The following is a 14940-nucleotide window of genomic DNA, read 5'->3' on the forward strand; positions in this document are numbered from 1 at the left end:
ACTGAATCTCTCTCCACCTGTTATGTGGTCTTCCTCTTTTTCTGCTGCTTTCTACCTTAGGAAGCATTATTGTCTTTTCTAGTGAGTCATGCTTTCTCATGATGTGTCCATAAATACAACAGTCTCAGTCATCCTGACTTCCAGGGGAAGTTCAAGGTTGATTTGTTCTAGGATCCATTTAAGACTTTACTTCTTTAAAAATCTCATTCTAATAAGGGAAGAATGGATAGTCTTGTCCTCCAATTTAATATTCACAAAAACCTTGCCAGGCTGGAGGAACAGGTGAAAAATCATCCAACAAGCTTCCTTGCTGAGCAGTGATTTGGAATGGGATTTCTCCAGTCTGCTAGGGTAGCTTTCCACCAAGTGTGGTGAGAGAAGCAGAGATGTACCTGTATGTATATACATGTGTGTGTGTGTGTGTCCCTATATATTAGTGATTTGTCCCCACCTCTATACTTCTTCGTGAATTGCCATGCTGAGCAAGAAACAAAGGTAGATGAATCTGGTCCAAATCTATCATTAGGCAGAGTGAAGTGGCTGTCTGAAGCCATTCACCTGGGGTGTCATGAAAAGACAGCAAATATGTGAGTTTGGTTTATTACTTTAACATTTTTCAAGCCTGGAAGAGCTTGTGGGATTTTCTGCCTAGATACTAAAATAACATGGCTATGGCTATTACACAGCTTGACAGGGAGGAGGAGAAGATGCCATTTGTTGTTTCTACCTTTAGTTCTACGAACATAGTGTGAAACCTAGGCTGCTGCCACTGGCAGATGCCAACTCTCCTGTCTGCTTTTTTTCCTGGGTTTCCATTTGAAGTTCAAAAATGCTATCCAAAGTGCTGATCCTGTCTGGTAGATAGGAGTTAACACTATGGAAAGCTTGTTTAATACTTGGACTAAAACTTGGAGCAGACTAATAGATGATACTAATTGCATGAAATATTCACTTACCAGACTCTCTTTGCTGTTCTGTTAGCTGTGATACAATATTTAATTTATTAATCACTTTATTCAGCAGTCTCTTAACGGATGTTCTCCAAGTGGTTTACAGGGCAATTTGTTGGATCAGCAATAGCCACTGGATTGTTGTTATTGTGTGCCTTTAAATAATTTCTGACTTATGGAAACCCTAGGATGAACCTATCACAAGGCTTTCTTGGCAAGTTTTCTTCAGAGGGAGTTTGCTGTAGTCTTCCTGTTGGACTGACACAGTATGACTTCTGCAAGGTCAGCCAGTGGGTTTCCATAGGTAACCAGTATTCAAACCCTGTTGCTCCATAATCCTCATTCAACACTTAAACCCTAACACCACACTGGCGCTCTGTTACTTGGTAAGCAGTGTCAACTGGATAAGTCTAGCTTGCATTAAGGGCTCAGAACATTCACCCTTATAAGAATATCTTAACTGAGAGTTTAAAGGGGTAAGAAATTGATTATGACATAAGCTTTCAAGCAGGACAGATTCAGATTTATCAGTTCTAATTTATTTTCCATTACAGCCCCAAGATCAATGAAAGTCAGATGTTAAAGTTTTGACACTAAGATAATGATAAAAGTATCTGTACTCTTTGTAACAGTCACATTCTCATTTTAATGGTCATTGCTGCATCCTACAAGTGCTCGAATTTGTAATTTGGTGAAATGGTTTGAATTTCAGAACTGTTGTTCAAAGGAGTGCACTAGAAATCTCCAGCAAAGAGGAGCCTCACAAATGCCACGACACCATAGGATAGAGCCATAAAAGTTGAAAGGGGAAGAAGTTTATTCCAGATAAAGATTCAGAATGTTTCTGCACACATTCAGTAGCATCACTAAAGTTGGCATCACCCAGTGCATTAACCTCCTCCCCATTGACCTCCTTCCACACCACACCAGACAGATTCCTTTGTAATGTCTTTTTTTCTAATGTTACTCATAATTCCTGTATATCACTGAATGTAATGACAATAGGTAAAGGTAAAGATAGTCCCTTGACATGAATGTCTAGTCATAACTGACTGTAGGAGCAGTGCTCATGTCCGTTGCTAAGCCTAAGAGCCAGCATTGTCCAAGGACTGCTCTGGTGGTCATGTGGCCAGCATGAATACATGAAACACGGACGGGTTATAGACCGCCGCTTTGAGGCGGTCTGCCGCCGCCGCCGCTTGCTCCGTGCGGGAGCCGTAGCAGCCACACCGCGCGGCTCCCGTGCGGAGCAAAAGAGGAGCTCCAAAATGGAGCTCCTTCTTGCGGCGCCTCTATGACATTGCGAGGCGCCGCTGGTGCATTCGCGACGTCATAGGCGCCGCGACACGTTCGGACGCTATGCGTCCGATACGTAAAGATGGCGCCGGCCGTGTGGAACGGCCGGCGCCATATTGTACGGACAGAGTCCGTATTAGACCCAGGGGTGTCTAGAAGAGACGCCCCTTTTTTAAAATGGGACTTCCTGCGGACGTCCCAAGTGCCGGTGTGTAACCGGCCACTGTTACCTTCCCACTGAGAAGGGGTACCTATGCATCTACTTGCATTTGTATGCTTTTGAATTACTAGGTGGGCAGAAGCTGAGACTAGTGACAGGAGCTCACCCCATCATGCAGCACCCAGGCCTTGAACTGCCAATTTTCCAGTCATCAGAACTGGCATCTTAACCACTAAGCCACTATGAAAATAGTTGGACATAAATAACTAGCAAAATTAAAATTATACCTTTAAGTTATGATATCATACTCATAAATGTATTTACATGTGCATAGTTTCATGTGGTTAAAGTGAACATTTGGTTAATGTGATGGTTTTTAAGAAAATGTAAAAAGAATTTTAAAAATGTAAAATTTAACATTTAAAAAAATAAAAATTTAAAATGTAATTTTTTAAAAAAACTTAAAACATGAGGTTTCTCCTTTCTCCTCTCTCTGAGTCCTGCCTCACTCACACTATCTCTTCCGTGTTTTAAAGTGATACAGGAGAATGCCACAACCTGTTTTTGCAAAAATGCAGATGTTTGGGGAGCACTGGTGCCTGCACTCCCCACAGCCCTATGTGATGTCCCTGCACACATCCTTAGTTCAGTACCCAATATGCCATTTCATATTAAACCAATTTCATTTGCTTCATTTAAATTTAAATAGGAAAGGTCTTTTTGTTCTTGTTTTTGCTAAGCAATTGCAAGTCATAAATCCTTGCTGACCTAATACAAGCCAGCCTATTGACCAGTATATTCCAACCTGTGGTCTGCCAAGTCCAATACTAGAAACTATTTCAGCAGATGTAATCCTACTTTAGGAATTTGATTCAAACTGTAGTTCCCTAGAAGAAATGGAATGAGCATCAAATAGTTCAGTGATACAAGTCCATGGTTCTTACACAGCAGAACATGACAATTTCAAAAATCTGTGAGGGTCACGATTTCCATGCCTCCAGTGTAGACTTACAATAAGAATGCTATTGTATATACTGTTGAGCTTGGAAATGTTTCTCTTTTTTTGGATTTCAGCTTCCAGAATTAGTATTTGCCACAGCTTAGTATTTGCCAGCATGGCCAGAGGATGCTGGGAGTTTCAGTACAAAAAAAGATTTCTCCCTGCCCACCCCCCAAGCTGTGGCAGATACTAATAGCAGATAACCATGATCTGTTATAAGAGAACATTATAGATAAAGACACCATTGCATTCCAGATATATAACACCCTTACATCAAGATTGGATGGAGAAAGTGTTATGAAGCATGTCCTGAGTGAGGAAAGTTAATGCCCCCTTCATTAGACTACGCAGATGTGTCTTTGCTGTTTTTAAGATCATTTGGCTTGAGATTGATGGTCTAACTGAGACATCTGTTTTCAAGACAGATTCTTCTCTGTCGTGTAGCACATCTCATTCTGCCATCCCCATTAGCTTAACTGTGCTGCATTTTCCTCCTGATAGTGTCAAATGGTAGCATCACACAAAAAGAAAGTGTAAGAAAGGCTTTTAGCATATGGAAGGACTTACCAAATAAGCGCCGATGGAAGAGGAACTTGCCAGCTATGAGTCCTGTGAGAATAGCAAGTAGCCATAGGAAGACTTTTAGAAACCTCCAACCTCCTCCTTCGGGATATTTATTTGCTACAAAGGAAAAGCAGTTCCCAACGACAATGACATTTGCTTCTGTTTGGCTGTGAGATACTGGATCTTCAGCAAATACTAAAAAGTTAAAGAAGATCACCAGGTAGGCCACAATTAAGCGAGACCAGGGGTGCTGGAAGTAGTAGCGGAAGTCCTTGCCCATCCTGTCACACGCCAGCCCCTGCATGGAAAAACAAAACATGCACAAGTTCTGGATTATACATATTATCATGCTTACACAACCCACCTTCCAAGCCACTATAGGTACAAAACACATTTCAGAAACAACCTCGATGTTAGGGAATCCTGGGAATTGATGTTTATTGTTGCACCAGAGCTCTCTGACAGAGAAGGCTAAATGTCTCACAAAACTACAGTTCCTAGAATTCCCTAGCACTGAGTCAGGGCAGTTGAAGCGGTCTCAAACTGAATTATTTCTGTAGGGTGTTTTAGACCACATTTGTCCAAGATCTTGTAGCACCTTTGAGACTGAGAGTAGGTAACCCAGTGAGTTTCAGTGGCTGTGCAAGGATTCAGTCCCTGGTCTCCCAGAGTCCTACTCCAACACTCAAACTACACTGGCTCTTCCCTTACAGTAGCTCAGAAAGGTCAGTGACACAAGATGGGGCACATTTAAAAAATGCTGGCCAACCACATCAGATAGGTTGCAAAGTACTACCCTATGTGACTCAGCTGGAATCTGTCAACTAAGCATACTTTCATATGTTAGAAATAAAACTGCTTGTGTTCCCATTAAGAAGGAGTACGAATAGAAAACTACAAGGGGCTGCAGTTATCCTTCACATTATGAATGCTTTTTTTTAAACTTTTCTGTATTGAAGTGGTCCAGGTCAAAGCAAGTGTGATGACAAATTAATGGAGCCTAAACCAACTGTTGCTAACTTCTTTTATTGACTGGAATGGGATCAAAGCATGACTGTCTTTTTCTAGATTGGGCCAGGGTTCACATAAACAGTGTATGAGGAGGTGTAATTCAATTTAAGCTTCAAGTATATAACAAGTCTAGTATCCAATCAAGACAGGAGTTCTGCATAGGAACAGGGCAGCCACCCAGTTTAAAAGACAGTATGATCATATGCGTGTCTACTCAAAAATTAGTTCTGTTGTAGACTTAGCTGGAAAAACATCACTGAACACAATGGGTTCCTTTGAGGCTGAGTTGTTTAGTTGGTTTTCTGATTGTTTAAACATGCCTATGAATAACAATACAGCCAATGTGGTGTAGTGGTTTGAGCACTGGACTACTAGTATGGAGACCAGTGTTTGAATCCTTGTTTAGCTATGGAAATCTACTGAGTGACCTCGGGAAAGTCACATTCTCTCAATCTCCTAGAGGAAGGTAAAGGCAAACCTCCTCTAAACATATCTTACCAAGAAAACACCATGATTTGTTTGCCTTGGGACCTAAGTCAGAAATGACTTGAAAGCACACACAACAAATGCTCTGAAGTAAGAAGCATATTGCTTTTTGCTTTAGGTGATGCATGTGTAATAACAGGTGTTATCTTAGAGACATTCTCTGCAATCCTGGAGGGAATTCAGTTTCAGATGATGCTTGTCATTCTGGTAGGTATTTGAATGAAAAACAATGGGTGGGGCCTTTTGTGGGGCAAGTGGAAGGCTGGCCATGTAACTTTGGAGCCAACCAATTAAAAGAAAAATCTTGCACCCAATTAAAAATTGGGAGATTACATGATTTAAATGTTATTACCAGTTAAATCCTTAAACCAAAAATTCTTGCTGTAGGCCAGGAAGTAATTTTCTTGCTAGGTTTAAGATTGTTGGTCTCTCCAGAATTCAAGCAACATATGCTAGAGGCAGCAATGGCAGTCCCCACCTCTTCCACCTGAGCTACCTGGCTGCTCATCCTGTTACAGTGCCATCACTAGGGTTGGCATCACCTGGTGTGGTAACCCATGGTGTCACACACACACCATTGACCACCTCCCGTGGCACACCATAGAGAATCCTTAGTAATGTTTTTGTACTTATATTACTCATCCATCATAATTCATATATATCATTGAATGTAATGATAATAGTTGTACCATAAATGACTAGCAAAATTAAAATTATACCTTTAAATTAAATATCATATGTGCAGTCTAAATGTATTTATATGTACATAGTTTCATGTGGTTAAAAAGAAAAATGGATAAGATGGGATGTTTTTAAAGAAAATTTAGAAAGAATTTTTTTTAAAAAATAATTAAATTATTTTTTTAAAAAAATAGATTTCACTTTTTTAAAATTAAAATTTATTTTTAAAAACCCGAGACCTCTCCTTTCCTCTTTCACTTCACTCACACCATCTCTTCAGCATTTTAAAGGGACCCAGGCAAACACCACGACCTGCTTCTGCCAAAAGTACGACACAACACAGGGAGAAGGGATCATCATCTTTTGTGCTCGGTGGCAAAATAATTTAGGTCAGCCTTGCAGTCATACTGAACACACTTTTCAGCATGACAGTTGAGATTTCAAACAAACACTGGGAACCAAGTGATAAGAAAACCTGTTGTTAAAGGAACTACCAAAGACAGTGCCTGAACTCTATACCCTCAACATAGGCCCAGAACCTTAGACAATTCATTTAAAGCATGTTAAAACCCATCCCACTGACAAGGAACCACCTTCTTGAAAGCAAGTGTAGGTAGACCCTTTCGGCAACTTCTCCAACATGGAGAGGTCAGGAACTGAAGGCATAGTGGGCACATGCAAAGGCACACTGGAAGCCCAGCTCCTGTGCCCAACCCTACTCCTTGTCCTCATATCAACCCACCCTCCTCGGGCACAACACCTACATAGTCTTCTTATCTGCTGCATGTCTCAAGTGATATAATGAGCCATATAAGTTGTTTGCTTGAATGCATTCCTATGTTTAAAAACAGGACAAGCAGTGTCTTTCCATACAGAATCATAGAATATAATGTGGAGCATTCTAAGAGAGAGAGAGAGAAAAAAATCCAAGTAAATACATTCCACTGATGTATATATATAAGGCATTTTTTTCAGTTTCACGCATTTATCATTAGGATTCCAGGCTAATGCCCAATATCTTCCATGAAAGCTAATAATTTAAACAAATTGGTTTGTCTCATCAAAAACCCATTGTCAGTTCATTCTTAAGCTTCATTTTGTATTTGTACGGATAACAAAGCAACTACTGTTATGGCCTTTTCCAGGGTAGGGTGCCAATAAAGGAGCTAATAGAGCTTTTAAGAAGAATGCTATGGGATAAGCCAATGGTAACAATAGAACTGTGTTAAAGTCACAGGAAAGTTGAAAAGCAAGATTTAAGGCTTTAGGCTACCACCATGAACACACCCAGTTTCATTTTATTTCATAAACTGAGTGGGCTTGGGCCAGATCTTAACTTGAATAGAGGACCACCAGGGAACACCAGAAGTCTTCAGGTGGGGCTAGGGAGGAATCTATGCTGAAACCTTGAGCACCTGCCAGCCTGGATTGAGAATAGAGGGCTAGATAGACGAATAGTCTGACTCTGTACTAGGCACTTTCCTAAAATTCTTAAGAAATGAATGAATTATTTGTCTCGGTGACAAACACTACGCTGACCAGCACTGCCATTTGTAAATCTAAATGCATCTAAAATGAATCATCTTTGGAACAAGGTTTTTTTTAAAAGCACAGTCAATAATTTTTATGGCCATCATTTCCAAAAATAATCTAACTTATCTAGATGTTTTCAGAATGTTTCCAGCCAAATATCAAATGATGGCTACCTTGCCATTAAGCTTAGGTCTTCTATTATTCATTGCTCAGATTGGACACATTTAGACACGATTGTGCGTATGAGAGTGATGAATGGGACAGAGATTGAAGCTAAAAAGCACAGAAGAAATAACCTGAAGTCTTTGGTCTTTCTGCAGAGTTTTAACAGATGCAAATAAGTGTAACCTCAACTAGGCAGATCTGCACCACCTTGGAAGGATTCTTAAAATGTGATACATTTAAAATATTTTGTTCATGTATCTCACCCCAGTTGGGTGGGGAAGAACTGTAAAGCAGGACAGTGTTATACCCATTTTACAGATGAAGAACTGAGTCTGAAGTAGAGGCCAACTTTATAGTTTGTGACTTCTATTAGATTTGAACTTGAAACTACCTCATTTATTATCTTCTCCACCAATATATGAGCCCTGTTCCTATAGGGGACTATAACAAATCACATGCAATCAGAGTGAACTAAGTGTTCTGTTTGTACTTGAACTATAAGATTTTCCCTGCTGCACAGAGATAAACACATAAATGCATTATTAAAGACATTTCAAAACAGAAGAGAAGGCATTACTAATAGAGTTAATTTACACACTCCCACCCAACAAGGCACCCTTTAGATGTTTTGGAACTGTAGCTCACATGATGCCTGACCACTGTCAATGAAGGATGATGGAAATGGTAGTCTGTGACATGTGGAGAGCTTAGTTCCACTGCTTCTTTTCAATCCTGATTCATGCAAAAGAACAACAGAATGCCATTAAAAGGCCAACATGGGCAAAGTAGTGCTCCATCACTTGGGATTATACATTATGATGTTTATCACACTATGCTCTTAAAGAGGTACTATTCCAGTGTGACTCCTCTAGCTGCCTCCTGTTGCATGCTGGGATTGGCAGTTTTAAGGAGGGGTATTTAGAATTCTCAGGCAGAGAAGTTCAGCTCCTTAAAACTGCCAATCCCAGCATACAACAGGAGGCAGCTAGAGGAGTTACACTGGAATAGTACCTCTTTAAGAGCATAGTGTGATAAACATCTATGTTTCCAGAGGTTGGGGAAGATTTTGGAAATGAAGCACTCCATAACACAGGCAAATCTCTTTACTGTTGTTTTGGTCTTGTTCACATTGTAATCCTCACCTAATGGTGGTAGTAGTATATTTATTGTTAATTGCAATTATCTGAGATTTTTCTTAAGAAGAAGAAGAAATCCCTATTCAAAGGTTTACCATCTAATAGACAAGATACAGTTTAGAAAAATACAAAACAATAAAATCACAGTGGACCAAGTAAGCATCTTCATTTGAACACTGCTGTACATAGTATTCCTAGATACAGCCTGGAGGACCTTTAACATCTCTTTAAATAGATTCTGTACACTGGTCATTTAAGCTGTCTCATTTCCATCAACATGCCAATGCTTTGGTTCTTCCAAAAAACTGTGTGTTGTGTGCCTTCAAGTTGTTTTGGATTTATGACAACCCTAAAGCAGACCTGTCATGGCATTTCCGTGGCAAGGTTTGTTCAGAGGAGGTTTGTCATGGCCTTCCCCTGAGGCTGAGAGAGTGTGACCCGTCCAAGGTCACCCAGTGGGTTTCATGGCTGAGCAGGGAACTGAACCCTGGTCCCCTGAAGTGTAGTCCAATGCTCAAACCAAAACCACTCCAATGATAATAAAGCACCTCATCACTCTTGTGTTTCTCTCCACAGGGTTGCTGAAAAAGAAAAAGGCCACCAGAGACCCTGCCACAACTTTTGTCTCTGGCTGCATCTGCACTGCAGAAATGATCCGGTTTGACCCTTCTTTAACTGCCCTGGCTCAGTGCTATGGAATTTTGGGAACTGAAGTTTTTCGCAGCCCCCTGGGATTCCCCAAATCCCATAGCATTGAGCCAGGGCAGTTAAAGCAGTGTCAAACCAGATTATTTCTGCAGTGGGGATGCAGCCTCCATTCCACTATTTTCAGTGAGTGGAGCAGGGGAAGGGTACATGAGGAAAGGCTGTTTTAACTTTAAACTGGTAAAACTATGCAGTTTAATAATAATAATAATAATAATAATAATAATAATTGTATTTATGCTCCCCCTTTACAAAGCTGCTTACAAACTGTTCATTAGACAGATTCGTTGCTAATTAGTTAATGGTTAATTTAGCATTTTAAAATGCACTGGCAGATTGTATGAGAAGCCATCTCCCCATATGCTTAGAGGCTGCCTTGCAATACAGGAAAGAAATGACAACAACCCCGGCAGAAAAGGAGGGCCAGCCTCCTTCCATGCCCTATAGAGAAGGAGGTCACTCGGAAGCCGGACACAGACCCGCGAGCATGTGCAGAGTGCCTCTTCTCTCCAAGACTGGTTCCTTCCCTTTCCTTCGGACACTAGGAAGGCTAGAGAGGCTTTTACTCACCCTGGCCGGAGGACACCTTTTGGAACCTGGAGGCGATCTGGGGGTGCAGGCTATAAATCCACGCCGTCCTCGGGCGGCCCAAACCCGGGGGCGGCCTTGGAGGGGGGAATCTGGAGGTAGATCGGGGACTCCTCTGGCTGCGCCAAGGCCGGCTTCGACTGGAAAGGCAGCTCGTGCAGGGAAAGAAGGCAGAGCAGCAGGAGGAGGAGGCAGCTGCTGCTGCTGCTCTAAGGCTCCCTCTCTGCCTCTTTAGGCCTTTGGCAGCCCTGAAAAAGCAAAGGCATCCCCAGGCCCCGGCTCCAAGAGGCCCTGCAAGGAGGCCGGCAACATGCAAGCCCTGCTCAAACCAGCTCCTGCCCAGCCCCAGCCCTCCTCCTCCTCCTCCTCCTCCTCCTCTTGGATGCTTACTCTTCTGTCAGCTCCATTCATCTCACTGTATGCCCCATCTCCCTGTTTGTCTGGGATGCAGAGTGCCTTTGGGGTTTTAATGGGGCCCAGGAGAGCAAAGCTCTGGGGCCCCCGTTCCCAGGATGCCCTTGCATTTGAGTCCTGGGCTTGCATGGCCCCAACTCGGATTCGAACCCGGGTCTCTAGGGAAAGCCTCGGAGGAACTGGACTCAAGTCTAGGAAAGCTCCTGCTGCCAACTTCTTTCTTCCAATGAGTCTCAAAGGGGCTACAAGATCTCTCTCCATCATCATCATCATCATCATCATCATCATCATCATCATGTATCTGAGGAAGTAGAGTGAAGTCTAGGGAAGGTCAGGCTGCCAACTTCTTTCTTCCAGTGAATCTCACAGGAGATCCAAGATCTCTCTAAATTATTGTTGTTGTTGTTATTGTTATGTCCAAATGCATCTGAGGAAGTAGACCAAAGTCTAGGAAAGCTCCTGCTGCCAATTTCTTTCTTCCAGTGAGTCTCAAAGAGGCTCCAAGATCTCTCTATTATTATTATCATCATCATCATCATCATCATCATTATGTCCAAATGCAGCTGAGAAAGTAGACCAATCTCTACAAAAACTCATGCTGCCAACTGCTTTCGTCCAGTTAGTCTCAAAGGGGCTACAAGACCTCGCTACATTATTATTATTATTATTATTATTATTATATCCAAATGCATCTGAGGAAGTGGACCAAAGTCTACAAAAGCTCATGCTGCCAACTTCTTTCTTCCAGTCGGTCTCAAAGGGGCCTCATGATCTCTCCATGTACTGATTCTACAGACTAACACTGCTATCAAATCAAATCAGATTATTTTAATTGTTTTGAATTTTATTGTGATGTTTTCACCTTTTGTGTGTGTGTGTGTGTGAGAGAGAGAGAGAGAGAGAGAGAGAGAGAGCCACCTTGGGTCCCTTCTGGGAGAAAGGTGGGATAGAAATGAAACCAATAATCAATAAAATAAAGAAAGAAATTCATCCCTCCAATCTCATTGAGAGTTCCTGCATGGCAGGGGGTTGGACTGGATGGGCCTTGAGGTCTCTTCCGACTATGATTTTATGATTCTTTAATAGAGTCCCTCCATCTAGCATGGGACCTTCCTTTCTTCCTTCTGCCCTCTACCTTTCCTAGCACTCTTGTGTTCCCAGAATTCCATAGCATTGAGCCATGGCAATTAAAGTGGTGTCAGACCGGATTATTTCATTGGTGCAGATGCAACCTTGGAGATGTCTCATCCACAGGGTTGCCAGGAGTCAAGATCGACTCCAAAGCAGTTAGCAACAACAAATAGTCTGAAGGTAGCAAAGGCAAATGCCCTCTGAAGAAACTTGCCAAGAAAACCCTGTGACAGGTTCACCATTGGATCCCCAGAAGTCAGAAATAGTTTGTGGGCACACAACAACAACAACCGTCTGAGACCAGTGTGCAAAGGGACCTTGTAGCACCATTGATACTGATACTCAGCTCTCCATGTTTTTGCATTAGGAAACTTTTTAGATGCTGTATTGTTTTGGTAAAACATATCGATTTTAACTTTATTGGAGGTAGAAACCTCAAGCAGTCAAGTCCATTGGCCCTCTCTTTAGGTTTCCCCTGATACAACTAAAATCTGGTGCCTAACATCTAGAACTCATATCCAGGGGAAGCCATGATAGCCATGTCACAAAGTACAACAATAGTTAAAAACCACAAAACAGTGATACTTTTATTATCCCAACCAAAATGCACAAAATACATGTTGTAAACTGGCTTCTTCAGTAAAGTTACCAAGGGAATGAGAATACAGCAAATAGCAGTGTTCTAGATAAGAATGATTTTCAGTGTCCTGCTGTCTGTGAGGACTGGAGGAAATGTTGATGTGTGAACAGAATTCTTATTTGGGAAGGCAATGACTTATTTTGAGCCAACCCAGCCTCATCTCTGTACAAGATCCTTATGAAACCTCTGTCAGAGCTGGGAAACATTATTGTGTTGGATGACAGATCCTGGAATCTCGCAGCCAGCACAGTACCATCTTGGTAATTCTTATTGGAGGGAAGGACCTCATTTTGCCTCCCAGTTTTAGCTGCACCCAGGGCTACAACTGAAAAAGTAATGTCCCAGATTCTCACCAGTCTAATATTTCTTGCTGAAGACCAAGAAGATCTGGCAAGGCTCAGGAATGTTGGTAAGATTTCAGCAGGTCAGATCCACTAGTGTCAAAGCATATAAGATGTTAAATTGACTCTGGAAATGAGCTGCCTAGGCAGACAGTGCAGCTGGGACAGAATAGATATGTTTGGTTATGATGAATGGGAATCATGCAGCCCTCCAGAAGTTGGACTGCAGGTCGCACAACATTTACTCAGCATCTTGACAAAATTTAGACCTGTGACTCTAACATCATCATGTTTTCTTTCTTTCTTCTTTAACACCTTTGCCTGATGAAAAAAGTGGAACTTCAAAAGCTTGCATCACGTTTTTTTGTCCATTTAGGTTGTCCCAATAAAGGTATCACTGTTTTGTGGATTTGGGATGTTCTTGCACCTTTACTCAGTGTGAGGAATGTTGGGAGTTGCAGTCCAACACCACCTGAAAAGCCATATGATGCCCACACTGTAAGATATGAAAAGAATTGCAGATATTTACATACTGCTTCAAATCTGTTAGAAATTTCCATAATGTTCACCAAGCACACTCAATGTGGGTGATGGGGACTGTAGTCCAAGATGTCTGGGGGGTACCAGGCTGGGGAAGTGCAATGTATACCATCATGGGAGGTATGAGCAATCTTTAGATCTGATTTTTTTTATTTAAAAATTGTATTGTTTTTGTTGGCAAACCCTTCCTTGTTATCACTTTTAAATCACACTGAGATAAAGGGTGATTTTGTCAAAAGAATATTAAAAGGATGCTATTGAAGTGTATTAAACATTAATGTAATTGTTTAAATGACTGTGTGTGAGTGTATTCCTTTGACCAACTGAACCAATATAAAAAGGATAGAAGCAGAAAGGGAATCTCTTAAAATGTATCCTTAGCTGACTTGCAAAATGTTGTTGTGGGCAAGTGTCAGCTGCATCAGTCCTGTAATTTTACACTGTGTGCAGAGTTTCTCTATTCAGCCCTCTATCCTGTCTTTATTGCTAGCTTTTACATTTGTCCATTGAACTGTGCCACTATGGTGTGATTTACAGGAGGGAAAAAGAAAGCAAATTACTGAGCAAAAGTTTTAGGTCACAGTGTTCTTTTCTCTATAACCAGAAAGGAGGAAAGGTCCATAATGTGCATGCATTTTGCAAGCCATAGTTTTATAGAGCAGCAAAACAACACATCAGACAGTCCTGACTAGTTTATAAATTGTTATAAGCACCACAACTGCTTAATTGTCAAAACATGAAGAATACAAATATTTGACCTAAAGTTTTGTTTTCTTACATGTGATCAATGGAAGTTATGATGCAGTTTTCTCTGTGAGAAAGAACTGGTGCCACAACAATTGACAACAAAGCCATGGCATTTAAAAGCAGTGTCAAACTACATTATTTCTCCAGTGCAGCTGCGGCCCCAGTAAAATGTCTGGCAAAAAATTGTCACACTGTAACCATTTAACACTTTCTAACATGCTTAGCAGCCAGTCCTGACAAAATTGAGATCTGTATTCAAACAGCAAGACAAGATATAGGCTGCCTACTCTTGTACATAGTACTTCCCTTGTTTTCAGAGTCACTAGGATCTGAATGGGAAAAAAACTTCCCATTAAAATCTCCATACTAGTTGTACAACTAGTTGCCTCTGTCTTCTTGTACTGGGGGGGGAAACATTCAGCAGACACATCAAAAACTGCTATGTCACAATTTGGAATAGTGTAATTTAACAGAGTCTAATATTGTTAACAACTTTGATCAGGCTATATGAAGCATTCTTCCCATATAGTGCAATGTCCTCAATTCTGCCATCCCCACAGGAGCATTTGGTGAGGACATGTGGGTCTCCTGTGTGGTTGTTCTGATGCTATGGAAAAAGAGGCTTTCTTGGTGGTAGCTTCCAGGCTTTGGGGGCTAGGCTGGCCCCCTCTCTGCTCTGTTTCTGTCAGCAGACAAAGACCTGTTTAATTTAGAGTCTGGCTCCTGAAAAGGGGGTTTTAACAGATGGGTCCTGTACTCTTCTGACAATGTGATTTCCTGTACCTTTCTGTCAATGTGATGGCATTCTTGTTTTGGGAGTAAGGAAAAAAAAACTGTGTGTGCATGTGTGTG

At 41.4% G+C, this 14940-nt stretch overlaps 1 protein-coding gene across 2 annotated transcripts in view; it reads right to left on the reverse strand.

The window, feature by feature from the left end:
* TMEM117 (transmembrane protein 117) overlaps window positions 1–14940 on the reverse strand; it is a 297239-nt gene that overhangs the window by 279605 nt on the left and 2694 nt on the right. Inside the window, exons 1-2 of one of the 2 annotated variants that reach the window (XM_089524263.1) lie at window positions 10258–10461; window positions 3974–4268 (exon numbers count right to left, since the gene is read on the reverse strand). In XM_089524263.1, coding sequence (XP_089380389.1) covers window positions 3974–4250 — 277 coding nt within the window. In that variant the 5' untranslated portion in view covers window positions 4251–4268; window positions 10258–10461. Of the gene's footprint in view, window positions 1–3973; window positions 4269–10257; window positions 10462–14940 lie in introns of those variants that run through there. The other variant, XM_089524261.1, reaches the window with a different exon arrangement.

The sequence above is a fragment of the Sceloporus occidentalis genome, unplaced genomic scaffold (assembly GCF_023333645.1).
Source record: "Sceloporus occidentalis isolate IW3139 unplaced genomic scaffold, rSceOcc1.0.p SCAF_5, whole genome shotgun sequence".
NCBI lineage: Eukaryota > Metazoa > Chordata > Lepidosauria > Squamata > Phrynosomatidae > Sceloporus > Sceloporus occidentalis.